Source organism: Aotus nancymaae, unplaced genomic scaffold, assembly GCF_030222135.1.
Source record: "Aotus nancymaae isolate 86718 unplaced genomic scaffold, 86718_ANA_hifiasm-v0.15.2.pri h1tg000053l, whole genome shotgun sequence".
Lineage (NCBI taxonomy): Eukaryota > Metazoa > Chordata > Mammalia > Primates > Aotidae > Aotus > Aotus nancymaae.
The window spans coordinates 24,484,248-24,511,546 of NW_026988467.1; the positions used below are offsets into that span (position 1 = coordinate 24,484,248).

At 43.5% G+C, this 27,299-nt stretch overlaps 1 protein-coding gene across 1 annotated transcript; it reads right to left on the minus strand.

The window, feature by feature from the left end:
- Positions 1-26,916, minus strand: LOC105708588 (replication protein A 32 kDa subunit). Its single transcript, XM_064363547.1, is given in 10 exon segments — positions 1-1,233; positions 3,576-3,670; positions 3,830-3,937; positions 8,715-8,831; positions 9,351-9,425; positions 19,038-19,151; positions 19,287-19,388; positions 26,263-26,369; positions 26,630-26,791; positions 26,794-26,916. Coding segments are annotated over 10 exon segments (1,029 nt in total). The 5' UTR covers positions 26,858-26,916; the 3' UTR covers positions 1-1,148.
- Positions 26,917-27,299: the final 383 nt, after the last annotated feature.

Consider the following 27,299-nt stretch of genomic DNA (forward strand, 5'->3'; position numbering starts at 1 on the left):
TGCTTTACAGACTATATGTTTTATTCAACCTTTACACCAAACCCAGGGGGAAAAACATTGTTTTCTTTTTGTGAATGAGGAAATGGAGGTTCTCAGAGCTGACACAGCCTGCTCTATCTAAACTGAGGGAGAGCCAGAATTCAAATCCAAGTTTCACTATGTTACATTGCCTCAGATGACAAAGTAGTCATTACATTACTCAGAAATAAAAATGAGAACTTTTTTTTTTTTTTTTGAGACGGAGTTTCGCTCTTGTTACCCAGGCTGGAGTGCAATGGCGCGATCTCGGCTCACCGCAACCTCCGCCTCCTGGGTTCAGGCAATTCTCCTGCCTCAGCCTCCTGAGTATCTGGGATTACAGGCACGCGCCACCATGCCCAGCTAATTTTTTGTATTTTTAGTAGAGATGGGGTTTCACCATGTTGACCAGGATGGTCTCGATCTCTTGACCTCGTGATTCACCCGCCTCGGCCTCCCAAAGTGCTGGGATTACAGGCTTGAGCCACCGCGCCCGGCCCAAGAACGTTTTTACAAGTTACTACAAACGAACTGTTTTATTAAACATAGAATGTACTTATTTTGTACAAAACGCAGTAACACTTCCTTTCCTCTGCCCCTGGAGGCACCACCACAGAACTTCATGTTCATAGAAACATACCGTCATGACAAATAGCAGTCACGACAAGCAGGAAAGTGCAATTCTGAAAGTAATGCCACACAACCGAAGTGGGACAGAAACAGGCAGAGGCCAGCAGGTTACTCGGTTAGGGCTCTGCCTACAAGGCCCTGCTCATCTTCTTTCAGCACGAAAAATTTTAAAAAGAAACTCCCAAGCACTATATAAGTACTCTCCTGGTAGCGTCCTTCCAATTCCATCTATCTTGATGTTGTAACAAGCTTATTTGTAACTTCCTCAAGAAATGCCGCCCTGGACTGCATCCCTGTCAATTGTCCATCTCCCTTTGAGCTTCAAACAAAACAAAATAAAACAGAAGAACAGTATGTTTCAAAAGGACGTCAGTAGAGACCTTTTACACGTGAAACCTACTTCCTAGAAGCCACCTGGCCGAACGTATGCAGAGCTGGAGACAAGAGACTGTGAAACTAGGTCCAGCTGTAAAATATCTCAGGCACCCAATTAGATCCAGTTACTCTGCATCTGTGGATTTAAAATGATCATCATCCACAGTAGAATAGATGTGCCCCTCATTGCTCAGAAAATCCACAGCTTGCCTAGAAAGAAAGAAAGAAAGAAAAAAAGTCATTTTCAGGCCAATGCAGAAGGAAACCGTCTTTTGGATATGGCCAAATATGCAAATTTTGCTCATCTCCCAACTTTCTACCGTAGCTAAGAATTGACAACTATTTTGCACATTGAAGGCTCACACAGGGAGAACTACCGGTAAAATTACAAAACAGCTTGTTCATGGAGACAATAGCTATTAGGGCTGTCTTGGATCCCTCTCCCAAACTGTAAAGGAAAGACAACAGGGCCTCACTTAAATACAGTCTAAGCGGGAAAACAAGGATCTAAAGTTGCAGTCACGCACACAAAATCTCCTAGTAGAAACAGTTGTCTTTAAAAGTCCCCCTTTTCCACCCACACACTGAAACCCCTTTGGTCCCCCTCTGGGAAGTAAAGTTGGTGGGAAGCAAAGGAAACACTATGAAACCTTCAAACCTTTCGGGCCGGGCGTGGTGGCTCACACCTGTAATCCAAGCACTTTGGAGGCCAAGGCGGGCGGATCACCTGAGGTCGGGAGTTTAAGACCAGCCTGACCACCATGGTGAAACTCCGTCTTAAAAACAACAACAACAACAAAAAACCATTCAAGGTCCTCAGGGTCAGGGTCAGTAACTTACTTACTTACTTACTTATCCATTTATTCATTCATCCATTCAGACAGTTTCACTTTTGTTGCCCAGGCTGGAATACAATGGTGCCATCTCGGCTCACTGCAACCTCCCCCTCCTGGGTTCAAGTGATTCTCCTGCCTCAGCCTCCTGAGTAGCAGGGATTACAGGCACCTGCCACCATACCCAGCTAATTTTTGTATTTTTAGTAGAGATGGAGTTTCTCCTTGTTGTCCAGGCTGGTCTCGAACTCCTGACCTCAGGTGATCCACCCACTTTGGCCTCCCAAAGTGCTGGGATTACAGGTGTGAGCCACCACACCTGGCCTAGTAACGTAAATAGCTGCAATCAGCAGAGCACCTACGTGACAGCAGGTCTCTACCTCATCAGCACAGCAACTCTGAGATAGGAATTATCCCTATTTTACAGCATAGGAAATGGAATTAGTTCTGAGCATTTCTTTTCTATCTAGGCCTGGCATATCAATTGATTTATAGTAACAAATAACTATCACAAGCGCCATAAGTCAGTTTGTTTGATTAGTTTACTACACTGGAATCAGGAGGCTGCCTCTCTAAGATGGAATCAGGATAAGGCTGTTGGAAGGACTGATTGTTGAATAAGGTCCAGATAGTACACTCAGTCTACCGTGGGAACAGTAAACAGCAATGGGTCCTCGGCTCCTGGAGGACTTCTCTCCTCCAGTCTAAATCCCATAAGAAAATGAGGTCAACTTTTTGCTCAGAATTATTATATATCACTCACATATAATGGTCCTTAGTGTTTGCTGAATGAAAAACTTTACTGAATGAGTGATGTGATGGGTAGCACCATTTTAGTGCATAGTCTTTTCCTATTTTTCTATAGCTAAACAATTTCCATTCTGTCAATAGGGTTGTGTGTGTGTGTGTGTTTTTTTTTTTTGGTGACAGTCTAACTCTGTCATCCAGGATGGAGTGCAGTGGCACAATCATGGCTCACTGCAGCCTCGACCTTCTGGGCTCAAGTGATCCTCCCATCTCAGCTTCCTTGGTAGCTAGGACTACAGACATGAGCCACTGTGCCCAGCTAATTTTTCTGTGTTTTTTTTTTGTGAAGACAAGGGCTTTGCCATGTTGCCCAGGCTGGTCTTGAACTCCTAAGTTCAAGCAATCTGCCCACCTTGGCCTCCCAAAGTGCTAGGACTACAGGCATCAACTACAGTGCTTGGCCAACTTATACTTTTTTTTGAGACAAAATCTCACTGTCACTCAGGCAGGAATGCAGGGGAGTGATCTTGGCTCACTGCAACCTCCGCCTCCCAGGTTCAAGACATTCTCTTGCCTAGCCTCTGAATGGCTGGGATTACAGGTGTGCGCCACCACTCGGCTAATTTATGTATTTTTAGTAGAGACAGGGTTTCACCATGCTGGTCAGGCTGGTCTCGAACTCCTGACTTCAGGTGAGCGACCGTGCCTGGCCAACCAAGTTTTACTTTTTTTTTTTTTTCTTTTCTTTTTTTTTTAAGACAGGGCTTCACCATGTTGGTCAGGCTGGTCTTGAACTCCCGATCTCAGGTGATCTGCCCACCTTGGCCTCCAAAGTGCTTGGATTACAGGCATGAGCCACGACGCCCGGCCCCAAGTTTTACTTTTTAAACTCACTTCTCATTATCAAGAAACCCTTGTGAGGTGAAATAGGTACAATGCCAGAGCCTGAGCTCATGAAAATCAAATACTTACTTGATTGAGAGTACAGACATGTGTTTCAGCTGGTTCTTGAGATCTTGAAAGTTCAACCCTTCAGGTCTTGGACAAGCCTTAATCAAATTCAGCACCTGAAGATTCAAATCAAAAAGACCTTAGCAACTATTTTGAATTGGCCTCCCCTTAGCAAACCTGAGTCCCTTTATAGGAAAGAAATGAACCAGGTACTTTAACAGTCTTAGCTCATTAAGGAAGTAACAAAATTTAAGATTGTCTGTGATGGTGTTTACCTGGTTTTGGGCCACAGTGAGGCCATTTGCTGGCATAAAGCTATTCCCACCAAAGTTCCCTGCTTCACTCATTCCTGGATTGCTGATAGGTGCTCTCCCTGCTGAGGGCTGAATTAAGAAATAAGTTAACAATATTAAGAAAATGCCCCAAGTTAAACACAAGTCTTTACTACTTCAAGTAGCCAGTTAAGCAGCTTACAAAAAACAATTGAAACAAATTTCCCGGTTACACTGTTTGCACTGCAAGGGATAGTTATTATCTAATGAGTATTTCATAGGAAGATAGAGTAACTCTCTGAAGCACATAAATATCAAAAAGAGAAAGATAACTCCGTCTCAAAAAAAAAAGAGAAAGCCACTCTTGGCTCCTTTTGTTTGTGATGTGAGAGGAACCAGAGAAGAGTAGCAGTGAGAAGAAAATTACCCAGAGACTGCTATTACGGCATCCTTGGGGTTCACTCACCCAAGCACTCACTGAGTGTCAAGAGGCATGAAGCACTGCAGGCAGAGAAAAGGAGATACAGTCCCTATCATCCTCGTTCCTTCTTTTTTTTTATTACCAAATTCTTCGAACGCTCTGCAATCACTATTTTCATTTCCTTTCTCCCCAGTCACTCCTCAGCCCACCATGTTTAGGTTCTCCCCAGGTACACCTCTGACACTGTTTTCACCAAAGTCACCAATAACTTTTCAACAATATCCAAAATTCTCTTTCAGCCCTTGTCATAATTGACCTTTCAGAAGCAGACACTGCTGACCACACTCCTCTTGAAATGTGTTCCTCCCTAGGCTTCCTGACACCGTATTCTTCCGGTTCTCCACTTGCCTCTCAAACTAAACCTTCTCAGTATCCCTCATTAGCCTCTTCTGTCTCCCAAAAGGCTGACAGTGCCCCCAGGATTTCATTCCAGACCGCCTCCTAGGCCACAAATCCTCACTGCCACCCATCTAACTGGATACCTCCACTTAAACATTTCAGACGCCTCAAAATAAGACAAAATTCATTACTTTCCTCCCCAAACCTGCTTGCCCTCTTTTATTCCATCTCAGTAAAACCAAACCCAATCCCAAAGACCTCAGTCATCATTTCCCCACTTTCCTCAATCTGTCACCACAGCCTGTCACTCGACAGTGTAGCTCAAGTCGATCCTCATTAGCCCTGGTCTCCTGGGTGGTACCTGAGCCTCTGGCCTCTGGTGCTCCCATCAACCCTCCCATTGCTATGAGTCATAACCTCCTCTAGTCGTGCCACTCCTCTACATAAAGCTTTCAAGCAGCTCCCTCTGCCTGTGGAAAGTGTAAAACTCCTGGCTATTCACCTGTATTTGATTCTTGACCACTCCTTCAGAATACACTTTACTCCCCAGCTGCACTTGGATTTCTTGCCATCCTCAAACGTGCCGCTGATCTGAGCATGCTGTTCCCTGTCTGGCATGCTCTTTCCCTCGTCTACCTGGTAAACACTCTTCTCATCCTTCTAAATCCAACTTAATTGCCACTGCCTTGTAAAGCCTCGCCTGACATCCTCCAAACCAACTAAAGCCATTTTCTTCCTTCTCAGCTCACAGCACTTGCACAGCACCATCACGCTGTGCGTCACTTTCCCACGCAAGTCCTTCCATTGCTGCACAGTGCTTGGTGGACAGCATGTGCCGTCAGTGCAACATCTACTGAACTGAATCAAAAACAATAACATAGGACCAAATAGATTCAAGTGCCCACAATTGATTAAGAGCACTGTGAAAGCTCATTAGGAGAAATCCTGTCTAGTCAGGAGATTCACTTGTTCAACAAATGCTCATTAAAAGCCTACAGCCCACCAGGCAGGGTGGGTCATGCCTGTAATCCCAGCACTTTGGGAGGCTGAGGCGGGAGGATCACTTGAGCCCAGGAGTTCAAAACCAGACTGAGCAACACAATGAGTCCCATCTCTACCAAAAAAAAAAAAAAAAAAAAAAGACATCAAGGTCCCTTGAAAGCATGTCTTCAGCCCTTTTCATAACTGAGACTACAGGCACACACCACCATGCCCAGCTAATTTTTAAATATTTCTGGACACATAAACATTCGTGGAGAGTCTTACTATGTTGTCAGGGCTGGTGCTGAACTTGGCCTGAAGTGGTCCTCCAGCCTTGGTTGCTCAAAGTGCTGGGATTATAGGCATGAGCCACCGTGCCTGGCCCATTCTCACTTTTCACCCATTTTTATCATGTAGTATTTGACACATACAGAAATATGTTACGAAGTATAGTAATAAAAGAAACACTCTGAACTTTGTACCCATTCTCATTCTCTTTAGCTCACTTCACCTCTCCATCCTCTACTGAGTCTCTTTTGAAGATCCCAACAGCAGATCTCTTTCATAGGCTTCCTTGACTTCAGGCAGCATTCTATAGTCTATCTCTACTCTCTATTTCTTGAAATGCTCCTTCTAGAATATTAACAAAATCATATCTCCTGGTTTTCCTTCTGCCTAACCAGCCACTTACTTGCCTTGCATTGGTTCCTCTTCTGCTTCTAGACTTCTAAAGGTTAGTGTACCCCAGAACTCAGGTCTCTGCCTTCTTAAGTCTCTAGTAATCTCATCATTTACGGCTCTACATATCAACTACACAATGATGACTCCCAAAGTTCTATCTCTATCCCTGGCCTCTTCCTTGAGTCCAGCTTTATATATTCAGTGTCCACTCTGTACTTCACTGGGATACCCAACTGGCATCTCCTACTTGGTGACTCTAAAACAGAACTCTGGATTTTATCCCAAGGAGTCAGTTTTGAATCCTCCCTTTTCTTTACTTCTAATATTGAATCCACCAATAACTCTTGTTAGCTCTACCTTCAGAATATATTGGAACCCATCACTTCTTATCCCAAGAATCATTTTCCTAAATTATTTCTGTGGCCATTTCTGGTGGCTCATACTCTGTTCTCAGAACAGCAGCCTGAATGTGGTTTGTTTTTTCTTTTTTTGAGATGAAGTCTTGTTCTTGTCGCCCAGGCTGGAGTGCAATGCAGGGATCTTGGCTCAATGCAACCTCCGCCTCCTGGGTTCAAGCGATTTTCCTGCCTCAGCCTCCCACGTAGCTGAGATTACAGGCACCCACCACCATGCCCAGCTAATGTTTGTATTTTTGGTAGAGACGGGGTTTCACCATATTGATCAGGCTCGTCTTGAACTCCTGACCTCATGATCCACCTGCCTCGGCCTCCCAAAGTGTAGGGATTATAGGCGTGAGCCACCACGCCCGGCCCTGAATGCCCTTTTTAAAATGTAAAGCAGACCCCGTCACTCCCTGGTCAAAACCTTCTAAAAGTTTGGTATAAATTAGAATAGGCTGGACGTGGTGGCTTATGCCTGTAATCCCGGCACTTCAGGAGGACAAGGCGGACAAATCACTTGAGACCAGGAGTTCAAGATCAGCCTGGCTAAATGGTGAAACTCCATCTCTACTAAAAATACAAAAATTACCCAGTTGTGGTAGTGTACACCTGTAATTCCAGATACTTGGGAGGCTGAGGCAGGAGAATCACTTGAACCTGAGAGGCGGAGGCTGCAGTGAGCCGAGATCAAGCCCCTGCACTCCAGCCCGGGTGACAGAGTGAGTCTCCGTCTAAGGGGGGGAAAAAAAAAGACCAAACAAAAGATGTGAATAAAGGCAATCCTTACCATGGCCTCCAAAGCCCCACATAATCTGGGCTCTGCCTCCTTGCCTACAACGCTCTCCCTCTTTCCCTGTCATTGGCTTCACTCCAGACACCGCCTTCTTGCTGGTTTCAGAGATGCCAGGCTTACTCTACACTCCTGGCTCTTGCACTTCCTAGTCCCTCTGGTTTAGGATGTTCTTCTCCATCAAATTGTACCATTTTTGCTCCCTCTATCACCCTCTTCTCCCATTTTGCTTTATTTACTTCAGAGCACCTATAACTACCTAAAATTCTGTTAATATTTGTGTTTATTGCTTGTTTCTCCCAAGAATATAAGTACATCGTGTTCACTGCTATACTCAAAGGGGGACTTGAATGATTGGCACTATTAGATGAAGGTAGGCTCAATACATCTTCTTCTCTTTTTTTTTTTTTGAGACAAGGTTGCTCTGTTACCCAGGCTGGAGTGAGTGGCACAATCACGGTTCACTGCAGCCTTCATCTGCTGGGCTTAAGTGATCTCCCAAACTCAGCATCCCAAGTACCTGGGACCACAGGCATACACTCCCACGCACAATTAATTCTTTAATTTGTTTTTTGTAGAGACAGGGTCTCCCTATGTTGCCCAGGGTGGTGTCTCGAACTGGGCTCAAGTGATGCTCCTGCACCAGCCTCCCAAAGTGCTGGGATTTCAGGCATGAACCACCACCCCGGCCCTGACAGCTTTCTAATACTAGAGTCAACAAGTCTTTTGCGTGGTCCTAGATGGGACTTGCCAAAGTAAATTCGCACAACAGAAAATACTACGGAGAAATTTCAATAGGAACCAAAAAATATAATTTCAGGGAAAAAATAATGGTACATAATTTTTCCTACTTAAGTCAACAAGTTGGAAGGAAAGCAGCAAAATGCAATCTTGAAGGGACTACTCTCTGAATATGCACTGACAATCCTGGAGCTAAGAGCTCAGCGATAATTACATGTCTACACCTGAGGGTTGTCACAGGCCTCAGCTGTCCAGGCCAGTAGAGTCAGAGGAACTCATAATTCTGAGAGAAACATCAGGTTTTCATCTGGAGTAAAACACAATGACAAAGCTAATAGAGAAAGTGTTCTGAGGATTTAATGATGCCTTTCTCTGGCTCAACCTTCAAAATGTCAAGGAAATCAAAGCTGGAGCACAAAAGTAGCCTATGTTCTTCCACGGAAGAGAAAAAGCTAGGAAAGTGAGGCTACTCACCTGGCCACTGGCTTTGCTCAGTATCATGTGTGCATTAATCACTTCTAGAATATGGGCAGTGAACTCATTCATATCCTCCAGGGGCATGATCTTAAAGGCTACCAGGCTCTTTTTGTTCTATTAAAATGAAGAGAAGAATGTGAATGAACAATGAACATACATCAATGTCAGGTCAACATTGTGGCTCTTTTCTTGGTTATAATATTAATATTTCACCAATATGAGAAAAAAGTTATATACTTAAAATTTTAACTCAGAGATAATCTAAATACGGTCAAACATGAGGAGGAAAAAACTAAAACTAACAGCTAAGGGACATTAGTAATTTCCCCAAGGTTGCATAACTGAGCAAAATCTAGACTCCTGACTCTGAATCTAACATTCTCCTTTCTCCAACTAATGGATGCCACAGATGGCAATTGTAGAAGGAGATTCTGTTCTTTCTTTACCATTTTGTTAGTTTCATGTTAAGGTAAAAACAAAAACAAAACCCTGTTATTTCCTTTTGAAGAAGAGAATAAATAAATAACTTCCCATCAAACATGGAGACTTAAATATTTTAACTATCCAAAGCCATGACATGAATCTAGAAACTGCTTCATGAAAAAACACTTTACTATTTAATTCAGACTTTACCTGAAAAGATCTCAGGTGGCCTGCCACTTTCACATACGTTTCTGGAGGAACCACAGTGTTTTCACTGCTGGCGTCCTAACATAAAATAGAAACATGTCATTAGGGTTTTAGTGATGCTGGTGAAAGCCTCTTTAACATTCCTAAATTATGCATAGAAAGAGAAAGTTATAAAGTAGAAGAGTTAAAGGATTCTAAAATGGCATTAAGTAGTCTGCCCTGCCTTTTACAACTTCCTTTTTGGAAAATCAGGAATTACAATAAAAATACCTTTCAAAGTTCTGTAGCACATTATAAAAAGGCAAACAATTATGACACGGTCATTCAAGGTCTTAGGCACACAATTTTATTTTTTTTTTTTAAGAGAGAGAGTCTTGCTCTGTCACCCAGGCTGGAGTGCAGCAGCATGATCTCGCTCGCTGCAACCTCTGCCTCCCAAGGCAGGGTTCAAGTGATTCTCCTGCCTCAGCTTCCTGAGTAGCTGGGATCACAGGCGCCTGCCATCCCACCTCAGCCTCCCAAAGTGTTGGGATTACAGGTGTGAGCCACCACGCCCAGCAGGCACATAATTTTTTGGTGGATACAGTTATTGACAAAGCAATTCTATTTATAGGAATTTAAGGAACTAATTAAGAACATGCATTAAGATTTAGATTTATCATAGTATAGTTCCAAATACTAAACATTTTAAAACAACCTAAATATCCAACATAAAGTCACATTTATATATGAGGATACTCCATACTGTTGCAAATAATAACACAGAATTTTATTTATTGTCTGGAAAAACAAATCATGACACATGGAAAAAAGCTGATTTTTCATTTGGGACAATACATACAACACTGTTTATAATGGCTGACTAGGATAATTACAAACAATCTAATATTTCTTTTTTAGTTTCCTAGAATATGTACATATTATTTAGAAGAAAAATACATTAGCTGATTTTTAAAGTTCTTTTCTGACTACATAAAATATTTTACTTAAAAAAATCTGGGGCTGGGCACAGTGGCTCATGCCTGTAATCCTAGTACTTTGGGAGGCCGAGGAGGGCGGATCACGAGGTCAAGAGATCGAGACCATCCTGGCCAACACGGTGAAACCCCGTCTCTTTAAAAAAATAAAAACGCAGGCTGGGCGCGGTGGCTCAAGCCTGTAATCCCAGCACTTTGGGAGGCCAAGGCGGGTGGATCACGAGGTCAAGAGATCGAGACCATCCTGGTCAACATGGTGAAACCCCGTCTCTACTAATACAAAAAATTAGCTGGGCATGGTGGCGCGTGCCTGTAATCGCAGCTACTCAGGAGGCTGAGGCAGGAGAATTGCCTGAACCCAGGAGGCAGAGGTTGCAGTGAGCCGAGATCGCGCCATTGCACTGCAGCCTGGGTAACAAGAGCGAAACTCCATCTCAAAATAAATAAATAAATAAATAAATAAATAAAATAAAAATGAACAAAATAAAAAATTTGAAAATATACCTGGGCATGGGGGCTCACAGCTGTTATCCTAGCACTTTAGGAGGCCAAGGCAGGAAGATCCCTTGAGCTCAGGAGTTTGAAACCAGCCTGGGCAACATAGCAAGACCTTGTCTCTAAAAACAAACACAAAAAACTAGAAAACATATGTTTAAAAATAAAAACTCTGGCCAGGTGTGGTGGCTCATGCTTGTAATTCTAGCACTTTGGGAGGCCAAGGCGGGCAAGTCACTTGAGGTTAGGAGTTTGAGATCAGCCTGCCCAACATGGTGAAACCCTGCCTCTATTAATAATAGAAAACAATGGCTGGGCGTAGTGGCTCACACCTATAACTCCAGCACTTTGGGAGGCCAAGGCAGGTGGATCACGAGGTCAGGAGTTCGAGACAAGCCTGGCCAACAAAGGGAAACCCCATCTCTACTAAAAATATGAAAATTAGCCAGGTGTGGTGGTGCGCACCTGTAGTCCCAGCTACTTGGGAGGCTGAGGCCAGAGAATCCCTTCAACCTGGGAGGTGGAGGTTGCAGTAAGCTGACACCACATCATTGTACTCACGTCTTGGTGACAGAGTGAGACACTGTCTCAAAAAAAAAAAAAAAAAAAAAATTAGGCAGGTGTGGTGGTATATGCCTGTAATCCCAGCTACTTGGGAGGCTGAGATGGGAGAATTGGAACCTGGGCAGTGGTCTAGCCACTGCAGTCTAGCCTTGATGACAAAGACTAGCTCAAAAACAAAATCAAACAGCAAAAAAGGACTCTGCAAAATTCCATCACCTGAGTGCAACCTTTTTTTTTTTTTCATTTCACATCACCTATTTATTATTTTACATAGGTGAATCTATAGGACAAATAAAATTTTATTCCATGGCCAGGCGTGTTGGCTCACCTGAGATCAGGAGTTCAAGACCAGCCTGGCCAACACGGTCAAACCCCATCTTTACTAAAAATGCAAAAATTACCTAGGTGTGGTGGAAGGCATCTGTAATCACAGTTACTCAGGAGGCTGAGAAACGAGAATCGTTTGAACCCGGGAGGCGAAGGTTATAGTGAGCCAAGATCACGCCACTGCACTCTAGCCTGGGCGACAGAGCAAGACTCCGTCTCAAAAAAAAAAAAAGTTGAAATTAAAATGAAAAAGAGACATTTACCCTATGAGTTATTAGGGAAATGACAATTAAAATCACAATGAGATTTCTTTTATTTATTTATTTATTTATTTTTGAGACAGAGTCTCGCTCTATTGCCCAGACTGGAGTGCAGTAGGGCACTCCAGTCTCACTGCCCTACTCAGTGAGTGCCCTATCTCAGCTCACTGCCACCTCTGCCTCCTGGATTCAGTGATTCTCGTCAGTGTTCTGAGTAGCTGGGATTACAGGTGCCCACCACCACACTCAGCTAATTTTTGTATTTTTATTAGAAACAGTGTTTCACCACGTTGACCAGGCTGGTCTCAAACACCTGACCTCAGGTGATCCACCCACCTTGGCTTCTCAAAGTGCTGGGATTACAGGTGTGAGCCACTGTACCGGGCCAAGGTTTATTTTTAAATTTTATTTATTTATTTTCTTGACAGGGTATCGCTTTATTATAGAGGATAAAGTACAGTGGCATTATCTCGGCTCACTGTAGCCTCTGCCTCCTGGGTTCAAGTGATTCTCCTGCCTCAGCCTCCCAAGAAGCTTGGATTACAGCCGTGCGCTACCATGCCTGGCTAGTTTTTGCATTTTTAGTAGAGACGGGGTTTTACCATATTGGCTAGGCTGGTCTCAAATTCCTGGCCTCAAGTGATGTACCCGCCTTGGCCTCCCAAAGTGCTGAGGTTTCAGGCATGAGACATTGTGTCTGGCCAAACACAGGATGGGTGGCTGCTTAAGAGTTTTTTTTTTTGAGATGGGGTTTCGCTCTGTCACCCAGGCTGGAGTGGCATGATCTGGGCTCACTGCAACCTCCACCTTCAGTGGGGCAGATGTGGTGGAAATAGCAAGAGAACTAGAATTAGAAATGGAGCCTAAAGATGTAACTGAATTGCTGTAACTTTATGATAAAATTTGAATGGATGAGAAGTTGCTTTTTTTTCTTTTTGAGACAGAGTCTCTGTCACCCAGGCTGGAGTGCAGTGGTACAATTTTGGCTCTCTGCAACCTCTGTCTCTCAGGTTCAAGTCATTCTCCTGCCTTAGCTTCCCGAGTAGCAGGGATTACAGGTGTGCACCACCATGGCCAGCTAAATTTTTTATTTTTAGTAGAGATGAGGTTTCACCATGCTGGCCAGGGTGGTCTCAAATTCCTGACCTCAAATGATCTATCTGCCTGCCTCGGCCTCTCAAAGGAGTTGCTTCTTGTGGATGCTCAAAGAAAAAGGTTTCTTGAGATGGAATCTCTTCCTAGTGAAGATGCTATGAACACTGTTAAAATGACAATAAAGGATTTAGAATATTCTATAAGCTTACTTGAGAAAGCAGTAGCAGGGTTTGAGATTGAATCCAATTTTGAAAGAAGTTCTACTGTAAGTAAAATGCTATCAAACAGTATGATATACTATAGAGAAATCTTTGGTGAAAAGAAGACTCAAGTAATGAGGCAAACTTTGTTGCCTAATTTTAAGAAATTGCCACAGCCACCTCAACCTTCAGCCAACAACCACCCTCCTCAGTCAGCAGCCATCAACACTGAGGCAAGACTGTCCACTAGCCTCAAGTGATCTTCCTGCCTAAGCCTCCCAAAGTGCTAAATTACAAGTGTAATTACAGGTCGCATAATTTTAAGAGGTTACTGTGGTAATTTTCAAGTTCTTGCAAACAAAAACACTCTTAGGAGAAGGGGAATCAAAGGAATCAGAAAAAATTTACAAAACCCCCACAAATTGACATTAAACATAGTAAAAAAAAAAAAAAAAAATCAATCTGGCTAAAACCAAAGAAATACACACAAAAAATGACAAAAATTTCACTGAAAAGACTATTTTTGAGATGGAGTATCGCTCTGATGCCCAGGCTGGAGGGCAGTGACGCAATCTTGGCTCACTGCAACATCTACCTCCCAGGTCAAGTGATTCTTCTGCCGCAGCCTCCCGAATGGCTGGCACCACAGGCACGTGCCACCATGCCCAGTTAATTTTTGTATCTTTATGTATTTATTTATTTTTGAGACAGAGTCTCACTCTGTCATCCAGGCGGGAGTGTAGTGGTGTGAAGATCCTGGCTCACTGCAACCTCTGCCTCCCGGGTTCAAGCAATTCTCATGCATCAGCCTCCCAAGTAGCTGGGACTACAGGCGCCCACCACCATGTCTGGCTAATTTTTGTATTTTTAGTAGAGACAGGGTTTCACCATGTTGGACAGACTGGTCTCAAACTCCTGACCTCTGGTGATCCACCCACGTTGGCATCCTCAAAGTACTGAGATTATAGGTATGAGCCACCGCACCTGGCCAAAAAGATGATTTTTAAAAACAACTCTCATACTGGCAAAAATTTAAGACAAAACCCATTGTAAGAAAGGGTACAGGGGGCAGGCAAAAAGGCTCACACCTATAATCCCAACACTTTGGGAGGCCAAGGTGGGAGGACTGCCTGAACCCAGGTGTTTGAGACCAGCCTGGCCAACATGGTGAGATTCCATTTCTACAAAATTTTTGTAAGGGTGTGGAAAATAACTGGGCATTCTCATGCATGAATGAAGTGTAAATTGGTACCTTTACATAAGGCAGTAAAAGAAATGTAAAAACTAAAGATGTTAAAAAAAAAAATGTAAAGTATGTATTTCCCTCCAGAAAACGTACTTGTAGGAATTCATCTTATGATTATTTTATTGAGATGGTGTTTTGCTCTTGTTGCCCAGGCTGGAATGCAATCTCTGCTTCCCAGGTTCAAGTGATTCTCCTGACTCGGCCTCCTGAGTAGCTGGGATTATAGGTGCACGCCATCATGCTCAGCTAATTTTGTATTTTTAGTGGAGGCAGGGTTTCACCATGTTGGCCAGGCTGGTCTTAAACTCCTGACCTCAGGTGATCCAACCACCTTGGCCTCCCAAAGTGTTGAAATTACAGGTGTCAGCCACAGCACCCATCCTCCATACCATTTCTAATAATGGGTTTTGTCTAAAATTTTATAATATATAATAACTATGATTATATGTAATATATAAGAAATATGATCATGAAGAAATGTATGCAAAGACATTAACTGGAACATTGTCTACAATAGCAAATGACTGAAAAGAAGCTAAATGTTGTTACCTGACTGGGCCTACCGTTAAGTAAGGGATGACATATTCTTACAATGAAATAGTTGGTCATTTAAAATGATAGATGTGGCTGGGTGCGGTGGTTCACGCCTGTAATCCCAGCACTTTGGGAGGCTGAGGTGGGCGGATCATGAGGTCAGGAGATTAAGACCATCCTGGCTAACACAGTTAAACCCAGTCTCTACTAAAAATACAAAAAATTAGCCGGGTGTGGTGGTGGGTGTCTGCAGTCCCAGCTACTTGGAAGGCTGAGGCAGGAGAATCCCTTAAATCAGGGAAGCAGAGGTTGTAGCGAGCCGAAATTGTGCCACTGTACTCCAGCCTGGGTGACAGAGCAAGACTCTGTCTGAAAATATATAAATAAAAAATAAATAAAATGATAGATGTAAATGTTTACAATTAACATTAAAAAATCACTTCCTGGCTGGGCGTGGTGGCTCAAGCCTGTAATCCCAGGACTTTGGGAAGCTGAGGTGGGCAGATCACCTGAAGTTAGGAGTTCAAGACCAGCCTGGCCAATGTGTTGAAACCCTGTCTCTACTAAAAATGCAAAAATTAGCCAGGCATGGTGGTGGGTGCCTATAATCCCAGGCACTCAGAAGGCTGAGGCAGGAGAATCACTCGAACCAGAGGTGGAGGTTGCAATGAGCTGAGATCGTGCCACTGCACTCTAGCCTGGATGACAGAGCAACACTCAGTCTCAAAAAAATAAAAATAAAAATCAGTTCCTTGCCAGGCACAGTGGCACTGGCTACTTGGGAGGTTAAGGCCAAAGTAACACTTGAGCCCAGGTTTGAGGCCAGCCTAGGCAGTATGGCAAGACACTGTCTCTATTAAAAAAAAAAAAATCAGTTACACAACATAGTTTTGAATGAAAAGAGCAAATTACTTAGCAGTTGCATAGCATATTATCCTTTTTACAGTAAAGAGATATATGAACATCTGTATGTACATATATGCAGAGACAGATGTCTGAAAGGGTATTTACCAAAATGTGTTATAACAGTAGTTCTTCCTGGGACATGAGATGTCAGGTGATTTTAAAAATGTTTTATAAGCAAGCATAGTGCATTTTGCATGAGCATATAGTATTAAGTATCCATAGTATCGAACTCCCTACTTGATGGGAGGGACTGTGTCTATTTCATTCTTTTTATACCTGGAACCAAGCACAGTCTCGTTCAGAATTGGTACTCCAACACTAACTGCTGTATGAATTATCCTTTATTTTTTCTGAGAAGCAAAAAATAAAAAAATGGTATAACTATCAAGTATTTCTCTACAGATGACTTGTGGTTTTTGAAAGAAAACAGTCTTTATTTTTGTGAGTCAGAGTCTTGCTCTGTTGCCCAAACTGGAGTGTAGTGGTGTGATCTTGGCTCACTGCAACCTCTGCCTCCTAGGTTCAAGTAATTTTCCTGCTTCAGCCTTCTGGGTAGCTGGATTATAGGCGGCCAGCTCATTTTTGTATTATTTCAGGTTATCTGACCGTCTTGGCCTCCTAAAGTGCTGTGATTATGGGCGTGAGCCACCATATCAGGTCTAAAACACTTTTTATTATCCACATTTTGTGTAACAAATGTATTTCAAAAACAAAATACGAAACACCAAGAGGCCTTCTGCACAAGCAAAAATATAAAAGGATAAAAATTTTATACTGTAGTATATACTGTATTCAGTCTATTTTATCCACATTTACAAAGACACTCATATACATGCTGCTTTGTAAAAATTGGGTCAAATCTTGCATACCATATTGTAATGTAATATGCTTTTCTCCTCTCAACAATTTATGGCAAACACTTCTGTGACAATACACTTTTTTTTACATAATTTGCAGTATGTTATAAATATTTCATGGTTTACTTAATAATTCTTGATTGCTAGCATTTTAGATTGCTTAATTTTTTAAAATTCATTTTGAGACAGAAACTTGCTCTGTTGCCCAGGCTGAGGTGCAGTGGCATGATCCTGGCTAACTGCAACCTCTGCCTCTTAGGTTCAAGTGGTTCTCTTGCCTCAGCCTCCCACATAGCTGGGATTATAGGTGTGCACAACTATTCCTGGCTAATTTTTGTATTTTTAGAAGACAGGTCTTTACTATGTTGGCCACGCTGGTCTTGAACTGCTGACCTCAAGTGATCTGCCCGCTTTGGCTTCCCAAAGTGCTGGGATTACAGGCGTGAGCCACCGCGCCTGGCCTAAATCTTCGTACATGTCTTTAATTATTTCCTTAATGTAAACCACTAAGCCGTGGAGTTTTGCTAGGTCACCATTTTTATGATTGATGCTTTTGATACTCATGTTTGAGAAAGGTTACACCAATTTATACTCACATTATAAGGCCACTTTCTTAGACAATGCCAATCATTCAATATTTATTAAGTGCCTACTACTAAGCTAGGGCACTGTGTGGTAGCTGCTCTCTCACTAGAACTGGACATTGATACTCTTTTGTTTTCTTTGCAAACTTAAGCTAAAAATGGTATCTCAATGTTTATTAAGCCTGCTTTAGTTACCGCCACTACCATTTCTACTGTCTTTATGAATTATCTGTGCATCTTGTTTGCCCATTTATCTAAGGTGCAGTGGTTTTCCGGTTTTATAAGAGCTTTTTGGCTGAGTGTGGTGACTCATGCCTACAATCCCAACACTTTGGGAGGCCAAGGTGGGCAGATCACTAAGTCAGGAGTTTGAGACCAGCTTGGCCAACATGGTAAAACCCTGACTCTAGTAAAAATACAAAATTTAGTCAGGCATGGGGGCACAAACTTGCAATCTCAGCTACTTGGGAGGGTGAGGCGGGAGGATTCCTGGAACCCAAAAGGTGGAGGTTGCAGTGAGTCGAGATTGTGCCAGTGTATTCCAGCCTTGGTGACAAAAGACTGTCTCAAAAACAAAAAAACAAAACCAAAAACAGCAAAAAAATAGTTTTGTTGTTTGTTGTTGTTGAGACGGAAGCTCGCTGTCACCTAGGCTGGAGTACAGTGGCGCAATCTCGACTCACTGCAACCAACCTCTGCCTCCCGGTTCAAGCAATTCTCTTGCCTCAGCCTCCCGAGCAGCTGGGATTTCAGGCGCCTGCCACCACATCTAGTTAACTTTTTATATTTTTTAGTAGAGATGGGGTTTTACCATGTTGGCCAGGTTGGTCTCAAACTCCTGACCTCTAGGGTCCGCCCGCCTCGGCCTCCCAAAGTGCTGGGATTACAGGTGTCAGCCACCATGCCCGGCCAAAAAGGAGGTTTTTATTAATTAAAAATTTAAATGTTTGTAATATGTTGCAAATATTTTCCTCATTTATTTAAACGATATTTACTCAAGGACCACTATGCGACTGGCACTGGTCTAGGTGCTAAAGCTACAGTAGTGACTGAGATAAAAATCTTTGTTCTAAAATAAAATAAAATAAAATAAAAACCAAACTAGATAAAACAAATATTTGTTCTAGCCTGGGCATGAGGGCTCATGTCTGTAATCTCATCATTTTGAGAGGCTGAGGCTAGATCGCCTGAGGTCAAGAGTTTGAGACCAGCCTGGCCAACATGGTGAAACCCTGTCTCTATTAAAAATACAAAAAATTAGCCAGGCATGGTGGCAGGCACCTATAATCCCAGCTACTTGGGAGGCTGAGGCAGGAGAATTGCTTAAACCTGGGAGGCGGCCGTTGCAGTGAGCTGAGATAGCGCCATTGCACTCCAGCCTGGAAGACAGAGCAAGATTCTACCTGGAAAACAAAAAAAATCTTTGTTCTAATTCTACTGTCTCCTGTCATTTGACTTTTAATTTTGTTTATGGTATTATTGGGAAGGTATCTAATCAAATCTATGAACCTTTCATTTTAGGGTATCTGTCTTTGATGTCTTTCTCATGTATTATTTTTATTAAAAAAAATTAAAAAGACTAAAAAAGTTCAACATCTCCACAGTTCCAAAGTAACTCGATCATTATTCAAAAACAGCCACTTACATCTGTGTCAACCCACTGGCGAACATCCATGGGTGGAGCTGTCATGTCATCTATTTTGTAAACAATGTTGGTTGGAGCCTTCTCTGTATGTCTGATGATCCCCACAATAGTGACCTAGGTTAGAAGGAAAACAAACAAAAAAAAGAGTCCTGTTTCCCCTGAAACAAAGGCATTTTTGTACTCTTAAATGAAGTAAATCTTATTTCATTCATTATTATGAGTGATTCTTTCACAAATTATTTGGCATACCTGTGAAATCTCAACATTCCCAATTCTGAACATTTCATCAACCAAAGTGGCAGAAAGCAGCTGAGATATAGTACAGGGCACAATGTGCTGGGCTCGGGCTCTCTGAAAAGAAAAAGCATGCAAAATTCAATTAAGAAAGTAATAACGTGGATCACGAGGTCAAGAGATTGAGACCATCCTGGTCAACATGGTGAAACCCCATCTCTACTAATACAAAAAATTAGCTGGGCATGGTGGCGCGTGCCTGTAATCCCAGCTACTCAGGAGGCTGAGGCAGGAGAATTGCCTGAACCCAGGAGGCGGAGGTTGCAGTGAGCTGAGATCGCGCCATTGCACTCCAGCCTGGGTAACGAGCGAAACTCCGTCTCACAAAAAAAAAAAAAAAAAGAAAGTAATAACTACCATTCATTCAACACCTGCCATGTGCCAAGTACTTTACGTATATTAGCACATTGAATTTCACAACAAATCTCATTATCCTTGCTTCACAGAGATGGAAACAAAGGTCATATAGCGAACCAATACCACGGTTTTAGAATCCAACCCCAGGATTGTCTAACTCCAGAGCTTCTGCTGAATAGACAAATGCGTTGCACTGAGAATTCACCAAAATGAGTATGTTAGAGTGTGGAGGACAGGAAAAGGAAGAATGACCTACTGCTGCCAGAACAGACCTTCAAGAGGAAACACCAGCTTTAGGGTGTAGACAGGTGGATGTTGCTGTTCAGGGCACTGACAAAATGAGATGGTATTGGGAAAAGGTTTGAGAAATGGCCAGTGGAAACAGGACTTTGGAATTGCTGTAGATCTTGTGATAAACTATAATAGGTAGAAGAATAGCTTCTCATAGGACAGATTTTTTGACAATCAAATGGAGCTCCTGGGGAAATGAAATAAGAGCTTGGCCATGTTGGACATCTTTTAAAATTTTATTTTTTTGAGACAGAGTTTTGCTCTTGTCGCTCAGGCTAGCACGCGATGCCGCCATCTTGGCTCACTGCAACCTCAACCTCCTGGGCTCAAGTGATTCTCCTGCTTCAGCCCCCCGAGTAGCTGGGATTACAGGTGTGTCCCACCATTATGTATTTTTTGTAGAGAAGGGGTTTCGCCATGTTAGCCAGGCTCATCTTGAACTCCTGACCTCAGGTGATCCACTCGCCCTGGCCTCCCAAAGTGCTGGAATTACAGGCATGAGCAACTGTGACTGGCAAATTTTATTTTTTTAGATGGGGTCTTGTTCTGTCACTCAGGCTGGAGTACAGTGGCATGATTATAGCTCACTGCAGCCTCAAACTCATGGGCTCAAGCAATCCTCCTGCTACAGTCTCCCGAGTAGCTGGGACTACAGGCACACCACCACACCAGCCAATTGAAAAAAAATTATTTTTGTAGAGATAGGGTTTCACTATGTTGCCCAGGCTGGTCTTAAATTCTTGGTCTCAAGTGATCCTCCCACCTCAGCCTCCCAAAGTGTTGGGATTACAGGGATGAGCCACTGTGCTGGACTCATGTTGGACATCTTAGGGGGAAGAGGCCAGATGGGGTGGGCAGAATGGTATCTAGTGAGGACACTCAAATCATATCTTTTTTTTTTTTTTTTTTGAGACACAGTCTCACTTTCTGCCCAGGCTAAAGTACAGTGGCACAATCTTGGCTCACTGCAACCTCAAACACCTGGGTTCAAGCAATTTGCCTGTCTCAGCCTCCCGAGTAGCTGGTATTACAGGCACATGCCACCACACCTGGATAATTTTTGTATTTTTTTGTAGAGATGAGGTTTGACCATGTTGGCCAGGCTGGTCTTGAACTCCTGACCTCAGATGATCTGCCCACCTTGGCCTCCCAAAGTGCTGGGATTACAGGCGTGAGTGACCATGCCCAGCCCAAATCATATCTTAAAGCAGCTAGACAACAGTGTAAACTTATTTTTGCCTACCAGTGGCAAGGGGTAGTCTGGGTAACATAAAAATGAGTACAATGGAATAGGATTTACCCTCAACACATTCCTAATCTAGGGGAGGTACAAAGGTAAATAAACCACAAACCTGATCTTGATACACTGAAAAATGAAACGTGCCATGTGGGACCTCAGAAAAGCTTACTGGGAACAGAGGGAGGCTTTAGGCTAAACTATGAAGCATGAGAATTTCAGCAGTGAAAAACTAGCAGGTAACAGGCTAAGGGCAAATATGTACTCCCACAGTCTCCTATAGGGAATATGTACAAGGCACAAAAATGATGAGTTATTCCTATCAGAAGCCAAGAGAGGCTGGGCGCAGTGGCTCATGCCTATAATCCCAGCACTTTGGGAGGCCAAGGCGGGTGGATCTCCTGAGGTCAGGAGTTCAAGACCAGCCTGACCAACACGGAGAAACCCCGTTTCATTCATAAATAAATAAAAAGGAGCCGAGAGAGTGGACCAATACCTGTACTACATGGAAGACTTAGAACACAGTACTCCTGGTCTTCATGGATTTAGCATTCGCAACTCCGACCTGAACATCCGTGACACTGACAACATTACACTCTGCTGAAGCATGATTTTGAATGGTGAGTATTGTCACAACAGGATAAAGGAAGCTCAGTCGACCGCTGGCACATATGCCACAAAAGGCAGCAGCCCAGCTTGAAGGTTAAGATTGTGGCTCTATTCTCAAGAGCAGTTGCTTGTCCAAGCGTGGTGGCTCATGCCTGTAATCCCAGCACTTTGGGAGGCCAAGGGGGGCGGATCATTTGAGGTTAGATCAAGCTTGGCCAACATGGCGAAATCCCGTCTTTACTACAAATTTAAAAAAACTAGCCGAGCAGGGTGGCGCATGCCTGTAATCCCAGCTACTAGGGAGGCTGAGGCAGAGAATCGCTTGAACCTGAGAGGCAGCGGTTGCAGAGAGCTGAGATCTGCCACTGCACTCCAGCCTGGGCAACAGAGTGAGACTCTCCTCAAAAAAGACAAAAAAAAAAAAGAGCATTGCTCTTGGTCACATTTATTAACTCATTTATACCTTGGTTTCCTCATCTGCAAAACTGGGAATGATAAATTATGAAAATTAACTACATGGTAAAGGACTGAGAATACCCAGCACACAATAAAACTGGGGATATATACTTTTTAAGTTGTAAATGAAACACATAATATATATAAAGTGCTAGCCGAGCGCGGTGGCTCACGCCTATAATCCCAGCACTTTGGGAGGCCGAGGCGGGTGGATCACAAGGTCAAGAGATCGAGACCATCCTGGTCAACAAGGTGAAACCCCGTCTCTACTAAAAAATACAAAAATTAGCTGGGCATGGTGGTGCACGCCTGTAGTCCCAGCTACTCGGGAGGCTGAGACAGGAGAATTGCTTGAACCCACGAGGCGGAGGTTGCGGTGAGCTGAGATCGCGCCATTGCACTCCAGCCTGGGTAACAAGAGCGAAACTCCGTCTCAAAAAAAATAAATAAATAAAAATAAAGTGCTAATACCGATCTCTGCATGTAGTGGATATTCAACAAATACTATTATCTCTCAGGTAAAAAAGTTACATATGGATAACAGTTGAGATGTTAACAATGCCTTCAAATTCATCTCAAATCAAGTATTTATTTTTTATTGAGCACATATTTTACCCACGAATTGATCACAAGGAATTCCTAGTTTGTTCCAAAGAGGTTCACAGAGTGTCAATACAAGTATGTTTAATTTTGAAAAAAAAAAAAACAAAAAAACTATTTTCAGAATAGACTAAAAAAAATGTTCATAGCTGACTATGAACCACAGTACTACTCTGACATTACTGTATTAAAGTACCATTATTACAGACTAAAAATGGGTCACTATTTAAAACTTCATATGGTTCAACCACATTAAACAAATTTATAACCAACAGGAAACATTTTGGATAGAATTCTTATCAGCCAAGCATGGTGCTGCACATCTGTAATCCTAACTACTTGGGAGGCTGAGGCAGGAGGATTCCTTGACCCCTGGAGTTAAGGGTCTGCAGTAAGCTACGACTGCACCACTGCATTCCAGCGGGGGTGACAGTGAGACTCTGTCTCAATTGTAAAAGAAAAAAAAAAGAATAGGATGTTTACCTAACTTTTAACTGTGGAAAACACTAGATTTAAAAACAAAACAAGGCTGGGTGCAGTGGCTTACGTTTGTAATCCCAGGACTTTGGTAAGCCGATGGGGGCAAATGGTCTGAGGCCAAGAGTTTGAGACCAGCCTCATCAACGTAACAAAACCCCATCTCAACTGAAAATACAAACAAACAAAATAAATTAGCCGGGCGTGGTGGTGCGCACCTGTAGTCCCAGCTATTCAGGAGGCTAAGGCAGGAGAATTGCTTGAACCCGGGAGGTAGAGGCTGTAGCAAGCTGAGATCATTCCACTGCACTCCAGCCTAGGCAACAGAGCAAGACTCCATTTCAAATAAATAAATAAACACAAAAAGACTAGCCAGGCATGGTGGCTCATGCCTGTAATACCAGCACCATGGTAGGCAGGGGTGGAAGGATTGCTTTAGCCCAAGAGTTTGAGACCAGCCTGGGCAACATAGTGAGACCCTGTCTCCACAAAAAGAAAAAAAAATCCAGAGACTGGGATTGAGTCTCCAACTTATAACAATCATTATTCTCTGAAAAGCTGTCTTAATACATACCTTTTAGGAATTTTGAGATAAAAATTCTAACAGACAGAATGGAGAAAAATAATTAAGCTTGGGGAGAAAAGATGAGACCCAATCATCTACCTGTTTTCTCCTTTACAACCTCAAGAAAGTTAAAACAGAGAATTAAAGTCCCTTGAGATCTTCTAGGAAAGAGAAAACTACAACAGGGAGAAGCTGCTGCTCATCAGATGTTGGATTTGTTCGGCCTCATGTGTGAATTGTCTGACTCCAGTTCCCTACTAGCTATGTAAGCTTAGGCAGTCCCTTGGTATACCTGAGCCTCTGCTGTATGCTGGAATAAACAATAAATTCCCTGCAGAATTATATAATTAATTTATATAAAAGATATAAAGCAATGTCCAAATATAGCAGAATATGAATGAACTTTTTTCCCACCAATGCACAATCCCTGAATTAACACTTTTAGGTAAAAGCTTATCAATCTGTACACAAAATATACAGCCTGCTCACACCAAATGTTAACACGTCTAAATGACTCTTAAAAAGAAGTCAAATTAACTCCACATTTATAGAATGAAAATGCACTTGTTAAACTCAGCTAGGAGCGGTGGCTCACACCTGTAATCTCAGCACTTTGGGAGGCTGAGGCGTGCAGATTGCTTGAGGTTAGGAATTTGAGACCAGCCTGGCCAACATGGCCAAATCTCACCTCTAAAAAAAAATACAAAAATTAGCCTGGCACAGTGGTACACACATGTAGTCCCAGCTACTAGGGAGGCTGTGGTGGGAGGATCACCTGAGTGCCAGAGGTCCAAGCTGCAGTGAGCTGTGATCATGCGCCACTGCTCTCCAGCCTGGTGGACAGAGTGAGTCCCAGTCTCAAAAAAAAAAAAAAAAAAGGCAAACTTATCTCTGAAAGAGTGACTAATCAACATTTAGACAGCTTTCTATAGATCGATTTCCTATACATTACCTTACTCATCAATTCTCAGAACCACCCTGTGACATGAGTACTACGAGTATCATCAGATGAGAAAAACCAAGGGTCACAGTCTTCAAGATTCTTTCCTTAAGTCACAATGCCACTTAAAAGGCAAAATGGGCTGGGTACAGTGGCTCATGCCTGTAATCTCACACTTTGGGAGGCCAAGGCGGGCGATCACCTGAGGTCGGGAGTTCGAGACCAGCCTGACCAACATGGAGAAACCCCATCTCTACTAAAAATACAAAGTTAGCTGGGCATGGTGGTGCATGCCTGTAATCCCAGCTATTCAGGAGGCTGAGGCAGGAGAATCGCTTGAACCTGGGAGGTGGAGGTTGCTGTGAGCCAAGATCCCGCCATTGCACTCCAGCTCCGGGCAACAAGAGTGAAATTCCGTTTCATTAAAAAAAAAAAAAAAAAAAAAAAGATTCTGGAGGCTTCATGTTCTGGCTTCATAGCCTATATTCTTTGTATATAATATTAAGTCTCACAATGACATTGTGACATATGTTAGCCCCTCTTCATAGGTACAAAACTGACTCCCAAGCCAGTTAAGAAATGTGTGCAGTGACACCCTACAAGTAAAGCAGCACAGCAATGGCAGAACACACATCTATGACTTCAAAGACCACTCTTCCTTTTTTGAGACGGAGTTGTGCTCTGTTGCCCAGGCTGGAGTGCAATGGCACGAGCTTGGATCACTGCAACCTCTGCCTCTGGAGTTCAAGCAATTCTCCTGCCTCAGCCTCCCTAGTAGCTGAGATTACAGGCCCCTGCCACCACACACATCTAATTTTTGTTCTGTTAGTAGAGGGAGGGTTTCACCATGTTGGCCAGGCAGGTCAGGAACTCCTGACCTCAGGCAGTCCACCTGCCTCAGCCTCCCAAAGTCCTGGGATTACAGTTGTGAGCCACTGCACCTGGCCCAAAGACCCGAGTCGCCTCACCACATTTAATTTAAAAACACCTTTGACATTAAGAAGGTAAAACAGACTATTAATGCAAGTTCAGGGAGTAGTGGCTCATACCTATTACCCCAGCACTCTATGAGACCAAGGTGGGAGGATAGCTTGAGTTCAGGGTTCAAGACCAGCCTGGGCAACATAGTGAGACCCCATCTCTATTTTTAAAAATTTTTTTTTAAAAAGACAAAAAACAAGTTGAGAGCGTTTACACAAGACTGATTCATTAGCTACACTGATCAATTTCAAAATAAAGTCAAGGAGAAAAGCTAGGGAAAAGAGATTCGGATAGGAATCAATCATTATAGCCTCAGTTCGTGTTGAACTCTTCCGAAACGGCATTAAAGTTTCTATCACAGATGACTTAGGGACTTCAAGACAGGATAAAACAAAACCAAATACTCTTTTCAACCTACTGATTTCTTTTCGGCCTGAGAAGGTCCGGGTGATCCAAAGCCCCCCGGGGACTGCGTGTAGCCGCCAGCTCCCCCGTAGTTGGAGCTGCCATAGCTTTCGAATCCACCTGTTTTGAACAACAGGATTAGTGCCTGTGCCACTTCACAGGCCTTGGAGAAACCTGCAGGCTCCCCGAGGCTTCGCCCCTCCAAACACTGATCGCGTCCCCCTAACCTTCCTCTTCGCCTTCCTGGGACCCCCAAACTCCTCAGCTCCGTTCTCACCCCTCCCCTCCCGCTGTCACATGCCTCTCGGACCCTAGGCTCCCCCTCTTGCTAAAATCTCCTGCGATTCTCTTCCTCCTCCGCCCCGCACCCCCATCATTACTGTTCCACATCTTGGTCTCGATTCTCCGCAAAGAGGGCGAGAAGGTTCGGATCTGGGGAAGTTGCGGAACAACCCAGAACTCGGCCGCTACTCCGCGGCTCTGGATACTTTTTTCTGGCGCCACAAACTCCTTCCCGCGAATGCCCGAGCCAGTCAGCGGAGGGAGCTTCTCGCTTCAGCCAATCGGTGTCCACGAATGCTGCGCTTGTTCCTGTCCTCTCTGCCCATGCACCAGAAAACGCTCACTACACTTCCAGTTGGCTCCAAAAGCCTCCGCGGCCATCTTTACAAAGGGCAAAACCCTTCGCGCAAGCGGAAGCAAAGAGTTGGTAGGGCGGTATCGCAAGAAATCAACCAATCAGAACAATACTGAAGCGCCATGTTATCTCACCCTTGTCAAGTGCGCGACTTCTAACGTCACTTCCTTTGTTCGGCGTGCTCGGGTTCCCGGCAAACTGTCACCAAACGTTTAGATTAAAGGTTGAGGCCTTAATCTAGACGCTGTAGTGGAGTTTCGGCTTCGGTGTCTGCCACCCGCGGTCGCGCGGGAATTGGGTACCTCTGGGACTCGAAGTGCTAGCCTCACGGGACCGCGTGGAGTTGCTTATTCTTTTCCGTGGGGAGTCAGATTTTCTTTGTGTAATGCTACCAGTGGTCCCCATTCTCCCCA